At 46.5% G+C, this 25,885-nt stretch overlaps 2 protein-coding genes across 7 annotated transcripts in view; one reads left to right on the top strand and one right to left on the bottom strand.

Annotated features, from left to right (window-relative positions):
* The window catches only part of LOC146190756 (cGMP-dependent 3',5'-cyclic phosphodiesterase-like), a 36,884-nt gene extending 16,854 nt beyond the window's left edge, over positions 1 to 20,030 (top strand). For 5 of the 6 annotated variants that reach the window (XM_084601137.1, XM_084601141.1, XM_084601138.1 and 2 more), the window contains 3 exons: positions 2,560 to 2,705; positions 14,771 to 14,955; positions 18,012 to 20,030. In XM_084601137.1, the coding sequence (XP_084457263.1) occupies positions 2,560 to 2,705; positions 14,771 to 14,955; positions 18,012 to 18,022 (342 nt within the window). In that variant the 3' untranslated portion in view covers positions 18,023 to 20,030. Of the gene's footprint in view, positions 1 to 2,559; positions 2,706 to 14,726; positions 14,956 to 18,011 lie in introns of all 6 variants that reach the window. The other variant, XR_014706577.1, reaches the window with a different exon arrangement.
* Positions 20,031 to 20,164: 134 nt separating this feature from the next.
* On the bottom strand, positions 20,165 to 21,628 carry LOC146190757 (GSK3-beta interaction protein-like). Its single transcript, XM_084601142.1, has 2 exons — positions 21,380 to 21,628; positions 20,165 to 20,704 (listed from the first exon to the last, which is right to left on the bottom strand). The coding sequence occupies exons 1-2, from the start codon at positions 21,473 to 21,475 to the stop codon at positions 20,306 to 20,308; spliced, it is 495 nt and encodes a 164-aa protein (XP_084457268.1). The 5' UTR covers positions 21,476 to 21,628; the 3' UTR covers positions 20,165 to 20,305.
* Between the last annotated feature and the right edge of the window lie 4,257 nt (positions 21,629 to 25,885).

The following is a 25,885-nucleotide window of genomic DNA, read 5'->3' on the forward strand; positions in this document are numbered from 1 at the left end:
AAGACAGTGGTGCGATGCCATCTACTCGGGAGCAGTGCAACAGTGCCATTAACTCTGTACCAGCACCCCTGCCGTCAGTCGGCATTACTGGCTTCACACCACCTATGCAATGCACGGAAGGTGGAACCAGTGAAAACGGGTGCAGAACAACACAGAGGAGATGCATGCACACAGTGTACACTAGTGCAGGAAAAAGCTTTTTTTAAATCAGAATGTATCGGTTGTAAGTCTAGTGGCATTGTGTGTGTGCCTCCCGTGTGTTATTGTGCATCTGTTTTTGCTGGTTCTGCCTTCTCTGCATTATGAATGAACCAACTAGCCCAAGTAATTTATGTTCATGCACGACATCTCCAGCTTTTTCCGCTAACCCTCTTCAAGTGCACTGTAGCGACGTCTTTATTTAGTGTGGTTATCATAGTCTCTTTGCTTAGGAAGGAAATGAAAAATATGAGTACTACTTTCATCTTTCCCTTCACAGGCAATGTTTAAGGGCACTCTGCACTCAGTCTGTGGTGTTTTCTTTTTTTGTTGTCAGTCACAGAGGCGTTCACAGAAGGTTTGTTCCTTTAGGTGTGCGTATGTACAGTGTTCCCCTTGACAAAGCTGTGTAACCTGAACTAAAGTGGATGGCTGACCTGGTCCAAAAGTATACCAAAAAGACAAAGAAGAGGCTAGAAGACACATTTCCTTATTTCCTTTCACTGCCACTTCTGGGCCATTAATGTGCTCTCTTTCACCTAACGCTATATTTACTGCGGCTACAGCAAAATTACAATTACACAGTTGTCATAAAGAAAGCCAGTGTAGTAGTTTGGCAGAATCAGAAGCAGAATAAAAAGTGTCGTACACTGCTGCTGCTGTTGCGGTCCTGCTCTGTCTAACTTCTTTGTGGAAAAAGAATAAAATAAAAAAATAAATAAATCATTGGAGCAAAGAAATTTTTGCCTTGGTAGGTATCTAAGCTGCTTGTGCCACAGGGAACACTGGACTGATGCTCACGTTTGTGTTATTTGACCTTTTGCTGCTGGTGTGTTATCTCATCTATCTTGATAAGGGTCTTTATCGCCACTGGCTATTATTTAGCCTGGCTATTAGCCTTGCCAATCATTGTCTGGCTCGGCCAAGATCTGGTGAGAATGATCACACATGCTTTCATGTATATTGATTTTTTGCTGGCTAACTTGTTGAGATAATGAGCAACGTGCAGCAAGCTTCTTTTTTTTTTGTCTTTTAGAAGTAACTGTAACATCAAGTGGTGGTGGTGGTGGTAGGGGGGGGGGGGGGGGGGGAGAGGTGTGCTTTCTTGGCAGTTAATAATCAATGGCTAAGTGGCAGCACTCACTATGTTCTCTATGCAAATAGTAAGAGTGCCATTTTTTGTTCATTTGCATTGAACAGATATATATAGTACCGTTTTAAATGTCACTGCCATGCCTTGCATGCATTTTCCTATTGTAGTGCATCCAGCCTTATGTGAAAATGAAAGCTCTGCTGAAGCCAAGGATTTCGGTTCAATACCGGCTGCTTTTCGATGGAGGGAAAAAGCAAGGCGCCAGTTTACTGTGTGATGCAGTGCAGTGTAGTGAACCCCACGTGGTTAAAATTTCCGGACCCCTCCCCTACGGCGTCCCTCATAGCCTGAATCACTTTGGGACACTATAAACCAAGCAGAAATCAAACACCAGATTCTCTTCTATCCTGAAAGCACGAAAAAGTCATGTGACTGCGATGAAACTGAAGTAAAACTTAAGTGTCGAAGTACAAAATTTGTGTGTCAGCAGGGCTACTTGTTCTACTTGCTTTAAACTTCAAAATCAAAAATGTGCATGTCACCTACAGTAATCTTTTTCATACCAAGGAGGACATTTTCACTGGCGTTCATGCCACTATCTTGCACACCATAAAAATTAGCCTCATTGATCAAGAACTTTGGCACTGAGTATCTTGGTCAAGGTTCGCGTGCCCAGCAGTTGCGCCAATTTACATTTTGCTTCATTCATCCCCAAGACATACGAGGAATGGAAATACCTCCCGGTCTGCGTTACAAATGCCGACTTGTTTAAAATTGCTTTTACTGATTATATTTTATAACCCTGCTACCCTGCTGTAATGACTCCACTCATGTTGTGTTTTATTTTGACTCACTCCTCTCCCTAATACTTTGGCCCTGAGAGCAAGTAAATAAATAAACACTAGCTTCCAAGAGACATGCTCAAGTTGCATGCTTGGATCTCATGCTAGTGACCACTGCCAGGAAGTAACTCTTTGCTTTCTTTGTCATTGACTGCTTTGCTGAATGAAAGCTTTAAAGATGGTTAAATTGTAAGCGTGATGAGTAAATATTTCCTGGAATATCGTGAGCCACATTACACTGATAAGAGTGACAGTAACGAATCAACGGAAACTAGTCGCACGGTGTTGTCAACTTACCAGCGTGAATGCATCTTTACAGTGACACAGTTTGACTATGCTTCTGTTTATCTTATAAAAATACAGAAGCAGTGAATGTTTAACGGCTTTTTTTTTCTTCTTTTCCTTTTTCTTGCTTGAATTGCGCAGGAGCTCATCTACAATGAGTTCTTTTCCCAAGGGGATCTGGAAAAAGCGATGGGCGTAAAGCCGAGCGAGATGATGGACCGAGAAAAGGCATACATCCCTGAGCTACAGATCCACTTCATCCAGACTATTGTGAAGCCCATCTTTGAGTGAGTATTTGTGCCAGTGCTGAAGTGACCTCTTGTGTTACTTATTGTTGCGGTCATGGCACCCTGAACATGCACAATATTAGATTAAGGACAACTTGCTAGCATATATCAAAATAAATAAATAAATAAATATCAGCCCCATCAGAGCTGCAGTTGTTTGAATAGGAACTGCTTGCCTAATAATATACTTAAGATGAAAAGTTACCATATCGAGGCCGACCACGGATTTAAGCAGACACACAGAAGTTGGAAGCCCTCTTTAAAAAACAAAAAACTTTTCTTGACCATACGCCGGCTGAAAAAACAACTTAGAACGACAGTGGGGCAGCATACAAACGACTTTATTTCCACAAACCTGCTCCGGCTCACCCATCGTTGTCATCGCTGACCTCCTTGTCACTGCCCTCCTTGTACAGTGCGCAATCTTCTGTGCCGTCATGTGCATTGGAGATGCAGTAGAACTTCATTGATGCACATTTTTTTTTAATGCAGGAAAAAGTCGTATTATCCGGGAAAACGTATGATCCGAACTGCCTGATTGTGAAATAATTTTACTACTGCGTGGAAGAAATTGAGACTTTCATTGCATAAAAATGTAGATTAGCATTTATTGACATCAAGTATGCACAGTTCCTATTCTAGCTCTTTCAGAATACAGTTCTTATTTGCGTTGTCCTAAGCGTGGAAGAGATTTAGTAACAAATCCAGTTCGTACCCTGGTCGTTTTCAGATGCTCTGCCTCCTTGCATCAGTGACATGTGGAGAAGCACATCGCGATGGCTTACAATCCGCCTTTTGCGCGAGGATGTGGCGCCATCATGCGGGAGCGGGCGGGAAACACATTGAGCGGCAGTGTAGCAGACGACGCGAGAGCACACCATACGAAATGGCCACGCCAACGCTGGTAGAAAGCGAAAGCTTCCCCCCTTTTTTGGTCTCGTAGCGGAAAGTAGTGACAGTGATTGCAGCATATCATGTTCACGCAGTATGGGGGAAGGTAGAGCGTTTTCACAATCCACTCATAACGCACGTACGCATATACTATCTTCGTATTGTAAGAGCGTGTAGCGCGGGCCGTGCTCGACGTGACAGAATGAGACGCTCTCAGCGTGCAGGTTTTCGGCAGACAGGAGAGCGTGGGGGCAGAGAGAGAGAGAGGGATCTCAAAGGGCAAAGCAGCCAGGGGTTTGTTGATGCTGCAGAGCTAGGTGGAATCGTCTCCTGTGACTTTGAGCGGCGCATATGCGCGGGGTGTCTTGAGTTACCGAGCACAATGCGGTCTCCGCGGCGCCGGCATGGTGCAATGGGCGTCGCTTCCTCCTCGCGTCATCTACAACCGTGCAGCTATAGGATTTCATCCACGAAGATCGGCAGAGAGTCACATATACACACCCCGTGAAAAGGGCATTGTCCCGGCCGGAATGCACACCTGCAGGAAACGCGCTGCATTTTTCTGGCAATGGATGATTCAGAGCTGTAGCCGGTTTCTGGCCTCAGGAGTCAGAACGGATGTGGTCGCAGTGGTGAAAAGGTTCTCGGTGCGCAGAGAATGGTCATTCTGTTGTGAAAGGATCTCCAACGTTCATTTCTGCCTCCGCCGCGATTTCTGCGGAATCAACAACTTGGTGACACATGTGAATCTCCTACATATCTGATGCGCATCTCGGTCAGGAACCAACCCTGTTCTACGTCCAGAGCGATCCACTCTGAAAGTGAACGAGCATGAACCCTCCAGGAGACTCATTTATTGTGCCGGGCGGTTTCCTTGACGTTGCAAACGGTTGGACGAAGACTACGATTATCAAGCTCCCTAACGAAGTGCATCTGATAATTCGTACACCAAAGGAACAAAATCCGGATGCTTTGGCGTGCACGAAGGCGAGCCTTTAATTAAAAAAAAAAAATACTGTGCGTCGTGCAAGTGTCAAGTGCGTCATATGCTCCGAGCGGCAAAAACACAGATACTACAGGTATGTATGCATCTAAGCGAAATAGGCATGATGAAAAGTACCTACTGGAGTTTTCACCCAGGCTGTAGCGCACCAGTGATAGCTGCAATGAGGATTTCTTCGGTGCGTGATTGCTTCAGTTGCACCGGGGCCTGAAGGCGATGTATTTTGTCCCTTCTTATCTTTATGTGCGAAACGGCTAGGTAGCTTAGATATCACAGGCGGCTGTGTGCGCTAGGCCGTAATATTTAGCATGTTTTATCGTGACTGCCACCTCACTAACAAGAAAAAAAAAATACGGCGTTTTAATGCACTGCCGTTCGCGAGCGTCATGACCAGCTCAACCACTCGGCTCGCTAACGGCGGTGCATCACAACAAACACCCTTTTTTTCTTCTTTTTAGTCAGGCGGCAGTCGCGATAAAACATGCTAAATATTACGGTCAAGCGCACACAGCCACCTGTGATATCTGCGCTACCCGGCCCCTTCGCACATAAAGAAAACAAACGACAAAATACATCGCCATCAGACGCGCCGAACAAGTGCTCATTGCGGCTATCACTGGTGGGTTACAGGCTTGGTGCAAACTCCGGTAGATACTTTTCATCATGCACATTTCCTTTAGATGCATGCATACCTGTAACGAAGTGTTTTTCGCACAGTCGAGAGCACGCAGTCGGCTGCCAAGGTCGCCCATTCACGTCTTGACGCTTGGTTGCCCTAATCCAAGCTTCACGCCGTTGCAGGTCGCGGCTCGCCGAAGGAAACCTAACAAAACGCGTCTTGCATCCCGGCACGCCTCGAGAGTGGCAGCCGTAAGCGGCACAGGTGGTTGGCATCGTTTTACCGAGGCTGTGAACGTACCGCGCCTCCAGCCCCCGTGCGTTGGCTATGAGTGCGGCGACCAGAAGCGCCGTCGACGCCTCTCAATGTGTTTTCATCAGTCGCCGCTGGGGCTTCGCGCATGCGCAGAAAACTCGCGCAAAAGGCGGATTGCCACGTTTTTACTCTTGCTACGTCCCCTAGACCCGGGCTGCTTGTATGCAGACAAATAGTTGTAGTTATCAAATGGTTATCACCCCTATGACCCTAAGGCACTGCAAAGTAGCAACTGCATTTCTCCTCATGAAGTCATGTTTTCGTGGGGATGGGTGCCTCGTGGGAATGTTGGCTATCTTTGATGCTTCGCCCCTTTGCACCTATGCTCTGCAGTAAAGCAACTGTGGTTAGTGAGCGCCGCTGATTAGTTTTGCATGTTGCGAGTGCTCATTAAGCACGTGTCCAGTTGATCGCAAAACTAATTATACGACCACAATTTGTCATAATTTCTAACATAGTAACGGGGAAATTGTGTTATCCGGGAAAATAGTGTAGCTCTATGGGACATGTTTTACTGCCCGCAGTTTAGAGCGTATTGTCACAGAAGCCAGTGAAACTGGTTAAGCAGGTTTACTTACAATTAAGTACCGGCAAGATCAGGCACGGAACCGACTGGCGGGCGAGCACCGAGAGCGAAGAAGACGAGCGCGTGCCAGTCTCCCGAGCTCGCCACATGGCGGCGCCAGTAAGATTACATTGCGGCATTGCCCCTCCCGGTGGAAAAGGCATCGTTCCGATGCCGAGTGGCGAGGTCGAGGATAATCCTGTTCGGCGAGGATGCGCGTTTACATCGAGTAGTTAAAGGAAACAAAGAAAAAAAAACACGTAGTTTGACCTAGCGGGAGTAGAAGGGCTTCATCCTGGCGACATGTACGACTTCCGATTGTGCTTGCCGTCGGGATGAGCGAACTGTTCCTTGCGGGGTCACTTCGTAGCTGACGTCGCTGAGTTTGCGTTGTACTTCGTACGGGCCGAAGTAGCGGCGCAGAAGCTTCTCGGAGCGACCCCGCTGGCGAACAGGTGTCCACACCCAAACCTGATCGCCAGGGTTGTAAATTACCTCCCTGTGACGAAGGTTATACCGTCGAGCATCTTTAACTTGCTGTGTCCGGACTCTCAGTCTAGCCAGCTGGCGAGCAGCCTCGGCATGCTGGACGAATTGGTCGGCACCGGCAATCGATGGTTGGGCAACATGTGGCAGTAGCATTGCGTCCAGCATGGTGACAGCTTCGCGACCGTACACCAAACGAAACGGTGTAAAGCGGGTCGTTTCCTGGACTGCGGTGTTATAAGCAAATGTTGCATACGGTAGTATCTGGTCCCAGTTCTTATGATCTTCGTCGACGTACATAGAAAGCATATCGGCGATAGTCTTATTGAGTCGCTCAGTAAGGCCATTCGTCTGAGGGTGGTAAGCTGTTGTTCGGCGATGACAAGTGCCACTGAGCCGCATCACTTCTTGCGTTAGAGCTGAAGTAAATGCCGTGCCTCTGTCAGTTAAAACGATCGCAGGGGCACCGTGACGAAGGACTAGATTAAAGATGAAAAAGTTCGCAATATCAGTAGATGTGCCGCTGGGAAGAGCTTTCGTCTCACAATAGCGGGTGAGATAATCTGTGGCGACTATAATGTACCTGTTCCCCAATGATGACGTAGGAAATGGCCCGAGCAGGTCCATACCGACTTGGTGAAAAGGTACTCGCGGAGGAACAATAGGCTGCAGCAGGCCGGCCGGCTTGACAGGTGGTATCTTCCGACGTTGGCAATCACGGCACGTCCTAACATAGCGTTGAACCATAGCGGCAAGCTTGGGCCAGTAGTACTTTTGTCGTACTCGTGCCAAGGTGCGCGAAAAACCGAGATGCCCGGCAGAAAGCTCGTCGTGGCATGCCTGCAAAACGTCGGTACGGAGCGGCGTTGGGACAACCAGCAGATACTGAATGTCTGTGGAAGCGTAGTTTTTCTTGTAGAGGACGCCGTCACGCAAGCAGAACGACGACAGGCCACGCGTGAAAAGGCGAGGCGGCGATGAGGCGGTTCCTTCGAGGTAATCGATGAGGGGCCGCAGTTCGGTGTCGTCTCGCTGCTGTTGAGCGAGATCTGGCGTCGAGAGAGCGCCGAGAAAGACGGAGTCATCTGTTTCACTTGAAGAACACGGGATAGGGTCTCGGGATAGGCAGTCAGCGTCACTGTGTTTCTTGCCGGACTTGTACACAATAGTGACATCGAACTCCTGTAAGCGGAGACTCCAGCGGGCTAGCCTGCCTGAAGGATCTTTAAGGTTCGCTAACCAACAGAGTGAGTGGTGGTCGCTGACCACTCTAAACGGCCGACCATACAAATACGGCCGAAATTTTGTTACCGCCCACACAACTGCAAGGCACTCCTTTTCGGTAGTAGAATAATTCGCTTCGGAACGCGACAGGGTGCGGCTGGCGTAAGCAATCACCCGCTCAACGCCTTCTTGCCACTGAACGAGAACTGCACCGAGGCCAACGTTACTGGCGTCGGTATGCAATTCTGTGTCGGCCTCCTCGTCGAAGTGGCCAAGTACGGGCGTTGTTTGAAGGCGCTTGCGAAGCTCCTCGAAGGCCCTTTTCTGCTCGTCGGCCCAGATGAAAGGCTGGTCGTCCTTTGTTAGACGAGTCAATGGTTCCGCTATTCGGGAGAAGTCGTGCACAAATCTCCTGTAATATGCACAGAGGCCCAAAAACCGACGTAAGGAACTTTTATCAGTGGGGGTCGGGAAAGCAGCTACGGCAGCCGTCTTCTCTGGATCAGGGCTAATTCCCTCAGCACTCACGACGTGACCCAGGAACTTGAGCTGTTGGAATGCAAAGTGGCATTTTTCTGGTTTTAATGAGAGTCCGGCCCGGCGGATGGCATTTAGCACGGCCGTCAATCGTTTGAGGTGCTCTTCGTAGGTCGCAGAGAAAATGACAACGTCGTCAAGGTAGACGAGGCACGTTTGCCATTTCAGGCCGGCTAGGACAGTGTCCATCATTCTTTGAAAGGTTGCGGGAGCGGAACACAACCCGAATGGAAGCACCTTAAATTCGTAGAGTCCGTCAGGAGTAATGAATGCGGTCTTCTCTCGATCACGTTCGTCGACTTCGATCTGCCAGTACCCGCTGCGTAGATCGAGCGATGAAAAGTATCGGGCGTGGCGAAGTCGGTCGAACGAGTCATCGATTCGAGGCAATGGGTAGACGTCCTTTTTCGTAATTTTGTTAAGCCTCCTATAGTCGACGCAGAATCTGAGTGATCCGTCCTTTTTAGCGACCAGCACAACTGGTGACGCCCATGGGCTTGTGGATGGCTGGATCACATCATCGCGGAGCATTTCATCAACTTGCGCCCGAATAGCCTCTCGTTCTTTCGGTGATACTCGGTAGGGGTGTTGGCGGATAGGGCGCTCGGTGGGATCAACTATAATTCGATGTTTGGTTACTGACGTCTGCTTCACTTTGGAAGTGACGGCAAAGCAGTCACGATAAGTGTCCAGAATTGCTTGAAGGCGGCGTTTCTGGGTAAGAGACAAAGCTGGATTCACGTCAGTTTGAACAGTATGTCCAGTGCTCTCGGGAGAGTTCTCGTTGGCCAGCGAAAGGGCGCAATGGGCGGATGGCGCACTGACTTCGTCAAAATAAGCGATAGCTGTACCTTGAGGAAAATGGCGGTATTCAGCACTAAAGTTCGTTAAAAGCAGTTCAGTTCGTTTACTTTTCAAGGCGAAGACCCCCCGAGCAACGCACACTTGTAGGCTCAACAATAAATTCACGTTCGTTTCGGCGAGGCCTTGAAAGGCGGGGGGGTTGTCGCACTGCACTGTAACAAACATGCTGGTGCGTGGAGGTAGAGTGACATGGTCGTCGCACACTCGGAAAACTGGCCTGTCTGTGTAGTCGTCGCTGTGCTCTCTGTACTCGTCGGAAATTGCGCGGTGAGTGGAAAACGTCACTATGAAGTCACGGAGGTCGATGATTGCGTCGTTTTCTCTAAGAAAATCAAGGCCGAGAATCAGGTCCTTGGAGCACTCTGCTAGCACAACAAAGCAGCACGAGAAAGTTACGTGGTGAATCTCGACGCGAGCGGTGCACACTCCGAGCGGCGTTACAACGTGCCCTCCGGCTGTCTTTATCGGGGCTCCGTGCCAAGGAGTCAGGACTTTTCGCAGAATGGTAGCAAGACCATGACTCATAACGCAAAAATCAGCGCCGGTATCTACAAGGGCAGTCGTGTTGTGGTTATCAACAACGATCGGTATTTCGGCGGAATGTAGCTCACCGTCGACAAAGTGCGGCTTGTCAGGGATCGTCGGGCTGACGGGTCGTTCGTTGCGTCGAATTACGGCGTCGAAGGTAAGCTTCTGTGATCGTCGGGAGGTCGTCGGACTCGTTGGTCGTGCGGTGCGTCGATTGGGGGCGTCGGAGGAAAGCTTCGGCGATCGTCGAAAAGTGGTCGGATTGTTGATCGGAGCGAAGGGTCGGAGGTCGGTATGTGTGATCGAATCGGTGAGCGGAGGATGTTGGTCGTAATGTCCATCGACGGCGGCCCTACCCCCGAGGGTCGCCGTCTTCAGTTTTCCCGGTGCGGACTTGGGGACTGCCTGAGGAAAGAACGGCGGCTAGTTGAAAACTGTCTCGGCGGTGGTGACCTGGACTGGCGTCGCTGGAGGGACGCAGGTGGGACGTGGTCGCTGAGGTATTGGTCGATATCCCGAGGTCGTTCGCCATAGCGCGGCCGAGGGGCATCCGGGGAAAATCCGCGCAAGCCCATCCGACGGTACGGGCAGTGGCGCAGAACGTGACCGGCTTCGCCGCAGTGGAAGCACAAAGGCAGATTGTTCGGCGTGCGCCACGCGTGTGCTTTGCGAACTGGTGGTCGAGGTTCAGGCACACCAGTCGAAACTGGATATTGCGGTGGAGGACGTGCGGGAGGAGCAGGGTTGCAGGGTGCCAATTGTTCAGGCGCAGGGGTACGCAGCACGTCGCTGTACGTCATGATCTGTGGTGCAGGCGGCTGGGGTGACGGTACTGATGGCACTGCTTGGCGGAGCTCTTCGCGCACCATATCCGAGATGCCCCCAACACGTGGATGTTGTTCGAGAGAGGGCAGCTTTTGCAGCTCTTCGCGCACGATGCTTCGGATAAGTTCGCGAAGGGCTTCCCTGTCGTTTCCGGCCATTGGCAAGCGGCAGTCTATGGCAGCGATGTTTGCTGAGCGATCAAAATGTACAAATCGCTGATTCAATGCACGCTCGATGCTTGTTGCTTCTTTCGTAAAATCAGCAACAGTACGTGGAGGGTCACGTACAAGGCCAACGAACAACTGCTCCTTGACGCCTTGCATAAGGTAGCGCACCTTCTTTACCTCCGGCATGGAGGGATCCGCCCGGTTGAAAAGGCGAATCATTTCTTCCACAAACATGGCGACGCTTTCATTAGGCCGCTGTGCTCGGGACTGTAGAGCGAGTTCGGCCATGTCTTTTCTTGCATCGTTGCCGAATGTTGCGAGCAGCTGCCGCCGGAAATCCTGCCAGGTGGAAATGGAAGCCTCGTGGTTTTCGAACCACATCTTGGCGGAGTCTTCTAGTGCGAAATAAACATTCTGCAATTTTCGCTCCTCGTCCCACGCATTAAATACAGCGACCCGGTCGTAGCTGGTCAGCCAGTCCTCAACGTCTTCGAACTTGTCGCCATGAAACGGTGTGGGCATACGTGGAGTATGGCAGATCATCTGCTGGGCACTCACAGGAAGCTGAGTGGTCTGAATTGCCGCTGTAGTCATCGTGGTTCGCGGTGGAGAAACAAGAGGACCACACTCGGGTGCTAAGCCTCTCAAGCGACGGCTCGCCTTGTGCACAGGTGTCGTGTCCACGGTGTGTAGATGGGCGTAGGGGGCAGCCAGAGGCTCTTCGTACATGGGATCTACCCAGAAGCTCCACCAAAAATGTCACAGAAGCCAGTGAAACTGGTTAAGCAGGTTTACTTACAATTAAGTACCGGCAAGATCAGGCACGGAACCGACTGGCGGGCGAGCACCGAGAGCGAAGAAGACGAGCGCGTGCCAGTCTCCCGAGCTCGCCACATGGCGGCGCCAGTAAGATTACATTGCGGCAGTATGAAACGGGAAATGGTATGAACCAGAATGTGTCGATGAGGTGCTAGTGTACTGCACTTTGGAATGAGCGCGCAACCAAGCTTTTCGGCATGTCCTCCGAGGCTGAAATAATCCAGCATGATGGTGCAAACCTGCTTGTTCTTTTACTCAGTTTTTTTTTTTTTTGAAAAAGAAAAAAACTATCGGCCCAGACTCGATTAAATACAATGCATTGACGTGGTTGCTTCATGGTACATGAACCTATTATTCACCTCTACATATCTGTGGAGACTAAATGCAGTGTGAAAACAACAAAAAGAAAATTTGTCATCACAAGTTGCCACATACTAAGTAGCCACCCCTTCTTTAACATGGTCATTCCCTAGTTACTCTGAATGATGGCTTGCATTTGGCCATTTATAAAACATGGCACTGAGGGGCAGCTCTGCTGCAGTTGCTGCATGTTAAGTTAGATAGTAAATAAGGAGATTGAATGCATATTTTGAGTGCTCAAAGTATCGGACTTGAGAGAAGACACACATGAGCAAATGCTGAACATCAACTGATGGTTTATTGACGTAAACCAGATATATAAGCATGAGCTAGAAAACTGATATTGTCAAGTCACAAGTTCCTGCTTGGAAGAGGACACGAGAGGAAAGAAAAAGCTTGCAGAATCATCTGAGCACACTTGTCGTGTTGTTCTCTAGGAACCTACTGAGGCAGTGTTGACACATTTATCGCCTTCACTGTATATCTCTAGGGCCTCGAAAATTTATCTCATGCCACGGTGCTTGCAGCTGCACAGAATAAGTGTGGCCCTGAATGCAGGGGTGCATAAAGGTCTTTTGAGGCTACAGCAGTGGCTGCAATGTTTGTCCAAGTGGCCACATTGTGCTTCTGACTCAAATGCCTGTGGCACTCTTGCAATTTCTTGTTGAGACACCCATTTGGCTGATTTAGCTTTTTCAATGGGAGAGTGGTACATTTTAGACAATTCCCATTCTGCAGGGGACAAAGTATGCCTGATGCTTTTGGTGAAAGCGTTGTTCCCAGTTTTTGTCCCACTGATCTTGGGGAAAAGCTATGCCAAATTTTCAGGTACAGGGAATGCTATTTATGTGTTGCTCTCACAACGTCGTCTATAACCTTATGGCAACGAGTGAGCAGCAGCACCTCAAGCGCATGACAGCTACGGGCTATCCAAATAAACTTCTGACGGCAGTAGCCCAAAAAACTGTTGCGGGTAGTGGAAAAGGAGAAATGGAAACGCCAAGAGTAGTCCTGGTCCAAAAAGTGATGCCCATTGCTGTTCCCCGAATCCGTGGGCTCTCCCATCACCTCAAGGAGGAAAATGTGGCAGTTTGTCCGTATTCTCCGCATCTGAAGAGTTGGTGCAGCTTTGCCCCAAGGTCAATGGGACAAAAGCTAGAAACAATGCTTGCGCAACAAAGCATGAGACATGATTTACCCCTGCAGAATGGGAATTGCCTATTAGATACCACCTTCCTGTTGAAAAAGCTACGGGAAAGTGCCTCAACAACAGATCACAAGAGTATCGGAGGGCAGTTGAGTAACAGGTACCGCATGACCACTTGGCCGAGCGTTGCAGCCACTGCCCTAGCACTAGAAAGAAGACCTTTGTGCAGTGCTGCGTTCAGGATCACACTTGCTCTGTGTAGCCTCAAGCAGTCTAAAAAGTTGTGGTTCGTAGAGAGCAGGTAATTCTTTAATTTGATTTGGTGCTAACAGCTCTGTGGCCCATGGTTATTATGTCCGGTTCACGTCTATAAACCATCATTTCAATTGAGTGCATATGTTCATTTGTATCTCCTCCAAATTCCCATAGTTTTTGCACTGAAAATGTGCATTTGATCTGTCAAAACCAACTAGCCCACCTTAACAAATTTAACAAAGAAATTGAAGTGCCCCATGCTTGTGTTGAGTTTGAAGCATTTAGAGCAATGCCAGAAGCATGCGTGCTTATTCTGCGATATATAATATTTTGTAGCGTTAAGCTACACTGCGCGAGTCAGAACAGAGATTCGCATGAGTCTGGGCCGCCCGTTATACACGTGTGCGAGAGACGCCAAATTCGAAGCGACCAACCAGAAGTTTTATGCCCAATCACCATTGAATCGATACTAATTAATAAACCTTGTCTTCCAACGGGGGATCGAACCTCCATCCCTTGGATCCCTAGCCCAGATCTTTACCACTGCGCCACGCCCCGGTTTGTGAAATGCTCTTCATAATTCCCCTTGTCTACGGTGAGAATCTTTCCTGTAGACGAATTATAGAACGCCAGTGAACTTTAATGTGTTCGATGAAATGCGGGTTGTGTTCTACAAGAGGCGCGCGATGTACCGTCACGACATGACTCTTTCCCAGAGCGACCGCAAGAGAGGTCTGGAAGACTGAATCTTCCCAGAGCGCACTGCCACGGGCGCTTTATGCTATGTATATCCAGGCATAGCAGAGCTAAGCCACTGCCAATTTTTTTTTTTGAAAACCTAGCTTTTTTCTTTTGAGTATTTTGGATTTCAGTTTACCTAGGGCAGGTGGGTCTGTAATTGTGACTATACATACCCATACTAGCATACTTGATTACTCACTCACAAAGGGGAGCGTCTTACTGTTTCTTGAGGCGTTCAAGAGTATTGGGGATCCAAATATGTTATAAAATAAAAGCTGTTGTAAATTAAATTATTCTATATTTGTGGACTCTTTGTGATCCATAATGAGCATACAAAGCAACTGAAATGCTATGATGCAGCTGAAATTTTGGTGCCTCTGTTTGCTTGACAGGCCTTTGCTGTCTCTGATGAAATGCTTAGAGACGCTTGTCCGAAGGCTGGATCTAACTCATCTTTTGAATGCACGATGCATGGAGGTGGGGTTCTGCAGACTTGACGACCTAATTGCACTGTAAAGAAATCCCCAAGGCAGGAATTTTAACTGGTTGCCAGTGGTTCAAAAACCTATGCTAATGTACTATCTTGCACGGAGGAATCCAGGAATCCAGATGACAAGCCCTTTCGAATCTGTAACTGTGACATATTGATATATTTTCTCCCTCTTTTCTGGTCAGTATTCTCGATTTGGACAAGGCCTGCTTCTTACTGCCTTGTGCAGCCTCCTGGCCGAGATGTTCCCAGCTGCGCGAGAGACTGCGGAGGCTGTGGACCACAACAAAATGTACTGGGAGAGGGTGAGCGACATCTGCCGGAGGCGGTACGCCAACAGCGCCTCTTCACTGGACCTTTTCGAGGATGAGAAGCTCGAAAAGGAAGTGCTGCAGTGCCTGGAGAAAATAGAAGGTAGGCCACTGACCTTGCTGCTTCTGGCAGTCCAGATGGAGGGGAAGAGTAGTTAGTTAAAAAAAAACAATCTAAGGATATAATGTTTTGAAATTTAAATGCCTGTACTCTGTAGGTATATCTGGATTTCGTAAGACTGTCTGTGAGGAAAAGCGGAACAGTAAGCCTAAAAATCAATATGCAGAAGAAGGTAATGTTCGACAGCCTCAGGAAGGAACAGCAGTTTACAATATGTAGCGTAGCACTGGAGGTGGTAGGCGAATATATCTACTTAGGACAGGTAGTAACTGCAGATCCAGACTATTAAAGGGAAATAACTAGGAGAATAAGATTGGAATGGAGCGCATTTGGCAAGTACTCACAGATTATGATTGGCAGCTTACCAGTATCGCTCAAGAGGAAAACAGTTGCATCCTACCTGTACTCATCTATGGGGCTGAAACGTGGAGGCTAACGAAAAGGGTTCTACTTATAAGTTGAGGACAATGCAGAGAGCTATGGAACGGAAAATGGTAGGTGCAGGTATCATTAAGAGATCGGAAGCATGCTGAGTGGGTCAGAAAAATAACTCGAGTTAATGACATTCTAGTGGAAATCAAGAAGATATGGGCATAGGCAGTGCATGTAGTGCGAAGAGAGGATAACCAATGGTTGAAAACACAAATTGGATACCAAGGGAAGGAAAGCATAGACAAGGACAGCAGGAAGTCATGTGGCCGAATGAGATTAAGAAACTGGGGTCAAGTGGATGCAGCTAGCACTGGACTGGGTTAATTGGAGAAATATGGGAGAGGCCATTGCCCTGCAGTGAGTATAGTGCAGCTGATTATGGTGATCTCTTAAAATTATGTGTTTCTTTTTATTATTATTATTGTGTGCACAAATTTTCAACGAATGCATAGTCTTGTTTGTTTACCTACTTGGTATGATTTGCTGACTGCTATGAGAATTTGCCAGTGCAGGGAGCCTGTGTCCTGTCAAGCTGCAAATCTGGCAGCCTTTTCTACGAGCCTCTGGTGTCATGCTTTTTTCTTTTATACAACTGCATTTATAGTTAGTATTATTAAATTTAGTTTAGGGGATCCAAGTTTAGCGATCCCCTATTTTACAGCAGCCACTCACAGTTACTCCGACAAAAAAGTGAAGGCCCGTAATGAAACTAATTTAACTTTATTAATACTTTAGTTTACATGCTTCAGCATTGGCAGAAGGGAGTAGTAAACTTTGAAGAGACAGCGCGCTCTTGCTATGGGAAATTCAGGTTTTAGTAATCAATTTTTGAAGTGAACAACACCAACCTTTTGGGACATTCACACATTCTGACGTGTCTCTTATGGTAATCAAACAGCGTGTATACATTAATCCCAGTAGCTGTCCAAATCTAGATGCAATGTTAAAATTTACAACATTTTATCACTTGTGTTTTGAGCGCTGGGTATCTTGAGAAAAATTAAAAGCTTGGCTATACCATTCAGTTGCTACGTATGCAACACGCAGCGGAGTGGCACTGATGAATTGGTCGTGGTAAAAGTGCCTTCACTTCACCGGATGGCATGGCTATGTTCCTTGACCCGATCTCTATTTAAGATCGTCGGGTGGTCGAAATTTCCAGAGTCCTCCACTATGGTGTCTCTTATAGCCTGAGTCGCTTTGGGACGTTAAGCCCCATAAACCAAACCAACCCAGGCCATGAGTTTAACATTATGCCATTTGTGTATCGTACGCAACACTGCTTTCAAGCTTTCAACTCGTGTACTATATGCTTTTGCATTTGTACCACAAAATTAGCGTATAGTATTTTTTTGTAGGGCTTCCACTAGACTTCAAATTTTGACTTGCATTTGAATTAGGATTCACTTGAGATTCAAGTTATTTAAACTAGTTATTACAGAATAGGCTCGCCACTGTTATTTGACAGTGTAGTTAGTTGACACCAGTTCCACAATATATGTGGCAATATTGTTAGATGGCAGCAGTTGAGATTTGAAAGGAAGGGTGCAAGACAGTAGTTTGCTTTACACGCTTTGTTCCAAACGGAGGTCAGTGAACGGTCAGCTTCAGTCAGTAAAATTGAAGCTAAGCTTAACTGGCCTTTTTATATGAAAGTTGGAAAGTGTTTAATTTTGTGCAGTACCGTTGCACCAGAGGTTTTATTTATAAAACCTCTGGTGCAACGGTACTGCACAAAATTACACTTATCAAGTCTTACACATTGCATGCATACAACAAAGAAAGTATTTAAAAAATGTAGAGCAATAGCAGTTGCAGAATTATTAAAGAAGTATGAAGGCTGTCTTCAGTGGACTGACAGTAACCACAGTCTACCTGAATTTGATGAAGTTTTGCAGCTGTGATTATAGTGAGCATAGTCTATCAATCCTACAAATGAGCCACAAATGAAGTTACACCGAGGAAACGTTTCATATCACCCATTTCCTTTTCCTGTTAACTTTCCTCCACATTTACTATCATGGAAGTTCTTAACACTTGCGTATTATTCTAGAGCTGTCTGTACTGCAGTTGCAAGAACATTGCATCACAGCTGCTGTTCGGAATGCAAGGTGTAATCTGTGCATCTGTGCGTTCCTCTAGTTTTGCAATTATGGAAGTTGTTAGCGCTTGTGTGTTCATGCTAGACCTGTCTGTACTGCAGTTGCAAAAATCATTGCGTCAGAGCTGCTGTTCGGAATGCAAAGTGGAATCTTGGCGTCGGTGTGCACGCTGTAACATGTTTGCTAAAGTACCTATCAGCTCAAGATTGAAGTAGCATACGCACCTCCAAAGAGGCTCCATCCAGTGTCGTTGACCTATTGCCAACGCACCGCAGGTAGTTGACAGATGCAAAGTGATTGACCAGATGACATTACAATAAATAGATGCTGTTGATTCAGGCTTCCTTTGAGGCTCATTTGGCTCTTAGTTCTTGAGTTGTCCCATAGTGGCCTTTTGTTTATAGCATTCGCAGCCTGATGCCTATCGTCTTCTGTGGGAGTCAGCAGTTCTTATTTTCTCTGGTGATTACAAATTTCTTGCTATTTCCTTCTTGCCCTTTCCAGAGCACGAGTGATCACAAGCCACCCACCGTTGTTAGCAGCACCAGTGTTACAAGTCAGAAAGAGGTGTTCCAGTGCCGACTGGACCTGATGCACATCCCCGTGCTCTGTGCCCTCAGAATCAAACACCCCCACCCCGTATCACGGGGGGGTGGGGAGCAAAGACGTCCATACGCCAGCCAATGTTGTCTCCGCACCAGGAGCACCCACGTCCACTCCTCCTCCCTCACCACTGCATTCCAGACAGCGGCTGCACTTGCGGCACTGCTACTCCAACAATGCTGCGCACGGCCGGCCTACCGTGGCTGTTCGTCAAGAGTCATGGCAGTGGGACCAAGCCGTACAAGGAAGGAGCCCTCCCCCCGCCTAGGACTTGGGACTGGTTTTAGCTCTGGCCATCTGGCAGAGAGAGAGAGAGGCTACCACGCACTAGTACTCACTTCAGCACTCGCTCTTCTGCTTTCGAGAAGTCCCGGTGCTTGTTGTTGTTGTTTGTACTCTATTTTCCTGTTCTCACTAATTTGCCAGAAAAGGAGCGAGGAGGACTGTCCTCTTTAGGCTCGCACCACCACCGACACACACAGACACATACACCTTCCCACCACCTACCATTGCCCATCGTTATTTATAATTCCCTGTACATATTGTGTATATTACAAACCTCGGTCTCCCGTCTCACCTAAGTGTCCGCGCTTGTCACCGCCTGGCAAGTGTCACATGGTGCTGTGCTTAACGAAGGAAAACAACATAGGCACCACTGCTTCTGTCATTCGAAAGACAGCTGGCTCAGCGTAGCAGCAGCTTGTCAGCCAATAAAGATGGTGGCAAGCTTGCAGGCAGCATGTCCTTTGCAAAACATTCGGAACACGGATGCTTCGTCAGCAATACCACTTTTTTAAGACCCATTTTTAAAGCACAGTTGCACTTTGTTGAGCCCTTCGCCCACCTCCAACCACCTTTATCTTCAAACATTGCAATCACTTTTGTCAGTGTCACCTCAGCTGCTGTTGCGCCAAGGCTCAACACGTGCAAAATGTGGAGACTGCTGCACACACCTTGCTCACTGTAACTATAGCTGTCGTTAGCGTTTGCATCTCCTTGCATTGCGCCTTGCTCGTTGGACAGGATCGGTAGCCAGGTTATAGCACGGTCTACAGAGTGCACAAAATAAATTTCTGCAGGACCTGTCCAAAGTTGGTGCATCCTCTGGTGACATGGAACTTGCTGTGTACAGTGCATTTATGGGAGCACCCTTCTATTTTCAAGTAGTAGTAGCATTTCTAGATTACAGAAATGTGCAAGGTTGTTTGTCGAGAGACCTTTGACATGCCTCCTCCGATTCATTGCTACACAGGCATTCCGGAGAAAACAAGTGTAGAAAAAAAAAATCCATTTAGGACTGGTGTTCCTGGCTGGACATTTTCTTGCTGGAGCACATCAGCATGCGCATGCAGCTTCTGCAGACTAGAACACACTTATGTGCAAGGCAAGATGTTCCACTTCATTTTACCATGTCCATGTGTTCATCATTTCTGTGTACAAAGTTTCAAGAAGGGACAAGATCCTCAGGGTTTGTTTCACAAGACTCGCTATTGCATATAAATATTATTATATATATACTTATATATATATATATATACATATATTGAGAGATTTTAAGTGTCAATAAATGTTGTGCGTACACATTCCTTTTGAGAGTTTTTTTTTGCTTCCGCAGTCTTTTATTCCACAAAACACGAGTTTGAAATGATGATATTCATAAAAAAAGCTTCCATACATCGAGACAACTGCAACTGCTCAAACCAGCATGAACGACCTATTTATGAGGCAATGGGAAAACGACCAATTTATGAGGCAATATGAGAGAACGACCAATTTATGAGGCAATATGGGAAGAATTAAGCAAGCATGCAAAATGCTAGTGCAATGCAAAAGCAGGTATAGAAAATTACCTGTGCACAACATGCAACCATAATGCTGACTTCTAATGCACAGCAGTGCAGCGGTCAACACGTAGCAACAAAACCCACATGTAATATTAAAAATACAGGCCAGCAAAAGATCGCGGCACTTCACTTCGCATGTTTACTGCTGGGAATGTTTCAAGCAGCATGCAAAAAATACGTATATATTTTTTTTTTTTTGAGGGGGGGGGGGGGGGGGGGCAGGGGGGAAGAATCAACTCATGACTAGAGTGCACACTGGATACATTTCTATATGCACATGTCCTGTATGCAATACGGCACCAAAATAGTATTCTGGTTCAGTTGGCACTGGTTGGGTCTGGCAAGCACGTCTCAAGGTGAGGATTCCTTCTGTTCTGTACCCTTTTCATCGACACGCTGCTGATCCGTTTGAAGTTCTTGAAGTTTTTTTGTCAATGCTTCGCTGAAAAGCTGACGGTAAGCGGGGCTAAGAGAATCGAGGAGAGCATTGATAGTCTCGTAGCACTGCCCATCTTCAATGTCTCGCATATCATACTCATTCCCAACGACTTGGAATCCCTGCCGTGACATCAAGACACACATACGCTTGCCCTCTTTTGTCTGTAAATTAAAATAGCTTGCCAGTCCATCTGATGGAAGTGAGGACATGCTCACATCACCAACGCCAAAGCGAATTTCTTCAATGATGGACTTGAGCTCATCTTGGTACGGCACCTCCACAATGCCATACTGGAATGTCTTGCTGCTCGCCTGGGGTAGGAAGAAAAAAAATGGAGGGCTGCATCTAATTGTGCATGCAATGGCACATTCGCAACGTAGTTCTACAACACCATTATTTACACCAAGAATGTCTGTGCAATAGCAAACGCAAATTCTGCGAATTTGGACACCGCGCTTTTTTTTTCTTTCTTTCTTTTTTTTTTTTTTTTTACAAAACGGATATAGTTAATGCATATCTGTTAGTTGCTAAAACAACTCGCACCACATATCCGTCGACCGCAAAAACTGAACCCTTTCATTTATGCATTAAGTGCTTGCAAAGATGGCATGCGTCGCTCTACAGGCCGCACAGTTCAAGCAGTTCAAATGCGTAGAGGTATTGACGACAATACAAGCTCTGCCAGTACTGACACCGCGCAACATGAATAGGCAGGCATTTTACTTGTTCTATTTTAGATTTCAGTTGGGCCAGCAACAAAGTGGTATGCAGATACGGCATATTCGCGCACATGTATGACGTAAATGCTGCCTCACCGTAGCAGCCTCTTGCAGCGATACATAATAGTCTACAATATTGATCAGTGGAATCACTACTTCGATTCCGTCCGTGTAATTTAATTAGGTCGATATTCACAGCCCACCATATATTCATGTGCGCTAGAGTGAGCATTACGTATTGTTCGCAGAGGTTCGTTTTCAACTTACAGACACCGGTTCCAACGATGACTTGCTTGCTTTCGCGTCTTTATCCGGCGTCGTAGGAGCAACCAGTGGTAAATCAGCTGCCGATGCACTGGACATCGCTTTCAGTCAGAACACCTGTACGAATACAATGGAAGCCGTGATTACCCTGATTGCATGCTCACAATTTTAATGCGAATTGCACCGACTCCACACGATCGCATACGGCAGACATGCACCGCTCACGACTCGCAAACAACGCAAGCGCTGCCAGCGATGCCTCGTGCATCCGTGTAGCGACGAAACAGCAAGTTTTTCTCGCGCTGTACTAGATGGCGCCACAAGAGCTATCTGTCGTGTCTCTGGGAGCACGACCGTTTTCGTGTCTGGCTCTACATGTTGCGCCGCGGCATGTAGGTATGGTGCTCTAGAATTAATCTAAGCTCCCTATGTCTGGCGAGGCGCTTGCGCCGAAGTGGCCGAAGTACACATTAGCCTATGCCCACTAGACAGAGAACCGTCAGCCCAGGTAGCCTAGTTGCAAAGCTCTGTGCAAGATGTTACATACTTGTGTCCCAACAGCTAGCTTCATTTTTTATATATAAATCTAATTCTGTGCAGCTCATCCGCATCGCCCGTCAGAAGGAACGCGGCAACAGGAAATTGGTAATGCATTCCGTTTACGTATGCAGACCACGTGGTCAGCGCTCCGGTCCAGTACTTTACGTTATTGAATACAGGCGAAATAACGTAAAGTACGTGGTACGGTACTCCCCTGATGGAGCTGCGACAGGTAGGTCACCGCCGCTTGCGGCGGGAGCTTGCCTGCCACCGAAGTTTTATCTGTTGTAGGCCGTCATTGCACCCGCCACCGCTTCGGTGGTGGATGACGGTTGTTGCGGCGCGCGTCTTTCTCTCCCTCTTCCTTTTCTTTGTTCTCTATTTTCTCTTCTGTCTGCACGAGGCAAATCAGTCGATATTGTCGACCATAAACCCTGACTGCTCATTGGAGGGTCAAATTCTAAAGTTAAAGCTCAGCTACTTTGGTCATCTGATGAGAAGAGAGGAGTCGCTGGAGAAAGATTTGATGTTGGGAAAGGTTGAGGGTCGCCGGAGAAGGGGTAGCGAACGCGATGTTTAGATGGCATCCTCGAGGCACTGCAGATAAGTTATGTGATGTTAGGAAGATAGTGAGAGACCGGAAAGCGTGGCGTGACATGGTCCATAGGGTCACGAAGAGTCGGACACGACTGAACGACTGAACTGAACTGAATGAACTGCACGAGGCAACGGAGGTGGCTCAGCTACAGAGGCAGTAGCAGGCCCGTGCATTTTCTTTTCCTTCTTCCTACAGCCACAACAACAACAGCAACAACAACGTAAAGTACTCTCACTAGGCTATGTTGTGTCCACAAAATCTATCATCAAAATTTGTGCCTCTTCGTTTCGATGGCGGCGAAACGAAGAGGCGTCCGTGTGCTGTGCGATGTCAGTGCACGTTCTCCAGGTGACCGAAATTACTCCGAAGCCCTCCACGTCACGGGTCCCTTTTTCTCTCTCCACTTCCACTCCCACCTTCCTCCTTTCCTTTACGGCGTGATTCAAGTGTCCACAGAACAATTGTGTGACAGATACTGCGGCTTTTATTTCCTGTGACCCAGTTATTATTATTATTATTATTATTATTATTATTATTATTATTATTATTATTACTATTATTATTATTATTATTATTATTATTATTATTATTATTATTATTAAATGTGCCGTCGGATGTGACGTCAACAGCTCGTGATGTCATATCGAGTCATTGGTCATTAATAACACTTATTAATGATAATGCAAATATATGATAAACACGATGTGATAATTAGTGTAGTGTAGTAATTATTACTAAATATAATTGATAGATAATTAGTGACAGGCAGCTAGTGATAAGATATATCATAAGATAATCCTTGACAACCTATTAGTGATAATTAGTGATAACCTAATTACTGATAGTACATTGGTGATATTAGTGATAGGTAGTAAGTAAAAACGTCTCGGCAGTGTTAATGCTTTCAAATTATCCTAATGCAGTTCCTGCAGTCCGTTTTTCTTTTCGTGGAAGGGAGATTTCTGCCCTAGATTACGGTCACTGTGTAACTGGGTTTCGGCCCCTCAAGTGTAAGCATTGTTCAAGAACGAGAAGGAGAAGAGACGATTTCATGTGGACGGTTCACACTTCAAAGAAGGAAATAAATACCTGGAGATCCCCCTCTCTAGCTTTTAGGACTCCCCTTTTCCATACCCGTTTTACTGTCGTTCGGTGCGAGTGCCAAGGGAGTTGCGTTGGACACAATTTGTGGAATCATACACGACTATATTATAGCAACTGGTAGGTTAACCCTCTTTGAAATTCTTTCAGGTTTTTTTTTTATCCTCCAAAATGATTGATTGTATTTTTTTTTTATGTTCACAATTCTTATAGCTGTATTCTTATAACTCTTTACAATTTCGCTTTGCGGCAACCTTGTGCTTGCAATTGAGTTTGTGGACAACACCACACCTTGGCCAATCTCCCATGGTTGGTACGTGCCATTTTTCAAGAGGCCAGCAACAACACAACAACAGCGAATGGCATGAGAAGACGTTTGAGGGAAAAAAACATTGCAACAGCTTGGCCTCTGTTTAAGTAGCCCGATGTTACCATTATTTGGCGCCATCATCCTTGGCCACAGTCACAGGTCTGTTTTTACCGTAATGCTAAATTTATTGCTGGAGTCAAATCGTTTGCCTTCTAAATTTTCCTAACATCACTTGTTCTACAAATCCCTGTGTCAATCTCCCGTGTTATGACTTTTCATTTTTTATTTCATTTATTTCACCTTTTCGTGTATTTTCCTCTACCCCTCCAATCATCTTCTTTTTAGGCATGTCAGTATACATCAACAACTTCCTCTGCTGCCTCATTCGGCCGATTGTTGGCCGATCTTCCTGTGTGGGTATGTGCCATATGGTATTTGGGAAATAAGAACAACGACATGAAACTATGCAGTCTGTAGAATTGGAGCAAAATTTTCCAATTGCCTTGCAGAGGTTATTCTATGAAGTGATTTACAGCCGTTTATTTTGCTCAAAGTAAAAGCTCTGAAAAATCCCGGAGCGCGAACAAAACATGGAAAACACTCTTTGCCATTCTCTGAGCGACTTACTAAATGTGCGTTCTCGCTGTTGCAACATGTTGTCGGGAACACTGCAGCTAAGTTGCATGACCCTGCGCAGTTTATAGCGTCCTGGAACGCAGCTCTATGTAAGCTATCCTTCATTTCTCACAGTGAGTGGCTTTCTGTACGATTTATGCGGTCATATAGCAGCCACTCGTGTCACTTCGGAAGCAATGAGAACGCGAAGCTGTCACGGGAAGCCGCGAGTTGACACTTTGCTTCACACGTTCAGCCGGCCACAAATTGAAGAAAAACAGTTAAGAAAATTTGAGCTGACGGAAATTTCAAAGTCTAACATTTTGGCCCTTCAATTTCTTTCCTCTTGCAACAGCAACACTCCCGATCCCCATTAATTTATCCTTATTTGTGCACTTTTTTTTTCTTATTCCCGTCGTGCCACTTTGTGTGCTGTTGGCGCATATTTGTGGTGAACCATTTATTTTATCTCACGGAAACAAGAATAAGTGGCCCCACTGAACAAACAGCAAGCGGGACAGTTAACTGAATTTGATTTCTACGATAGGCCGCCTTGTGCGCGGATCCAAAGCGCTGGGGGCTTAGTGTCTTATGCACGCTTGTCTGAAATTTTATTCCGTACTCTAAACTAAAGGCATTACGAGAAAAATTGAGCTGTCTTGATGTGTACTGAGTCGAAAGGCGAGCAAAAATTCAATTGATGCGCCAGCGCCCTTTGGAGAATTGGTTGTAGGCATCAACGAGGTCTAGCCTTTGTTTTTAATATTTATCTTTCACTTTTAATCCTTATTTCGTTTCAATTTATATGGCAGCAACGTTAATGGTACCACCAACAGTACCTATTAACAGAAAAGTGGAATAAGACCTCTGGAATGAAGGAAAAAGTGGATGGGTAAAAATATATCGAATAAAAACTTTTGCCTGAATGTTTTGTCGCGCACTAAACACTTCAGATTATCTTGGAATTAGCATTATTGACGAAGTGAAGTTTACATCAGTTTTATTATTAGTCAGCATGGCGCATTATGCCCTGCGTTAATTTTATTGAATGATCAAACAGTACCTGGAATAAAAAAGTGTGTCATCGTGTGTTTAATCTCGAATAGTGCGCACTTCTTCTTCGTTCTCTTTTCGTATGGCAGCAGCGTCATCTTGTGCAGAATCTCTACCTCCTTCGCGCCGAGTTGAGCAATGCGTGAAAAGGCAGAGGTAACACGATTTCGGAGACGTTCGTATCCATTTGCTGTTAAAAAAAAAAAAAAAAAAGTTTTGGAGCCTTATTACTAGCTGTTTTACTTATTTTATTTTCTGTCTTACGAACCACTTCCCGTTTATTGTTGGACAA

The sequence above is a fragment of the Amblyomma maculatum genome, chromosome 4 (assembly GCF_055883805.1).
Source record: "Amblyomma maculatum isolate TAMU_Amacu chromosome 4, ASM5588380v1, whole genome shotgun sequence".
NCBI classification, from domain to species: Eukaryota; Metazoa; Arthropoda; class Arachnida; order Ixodida; family Ixodidae; genus Amblyomma; species Amblyomma maculatum.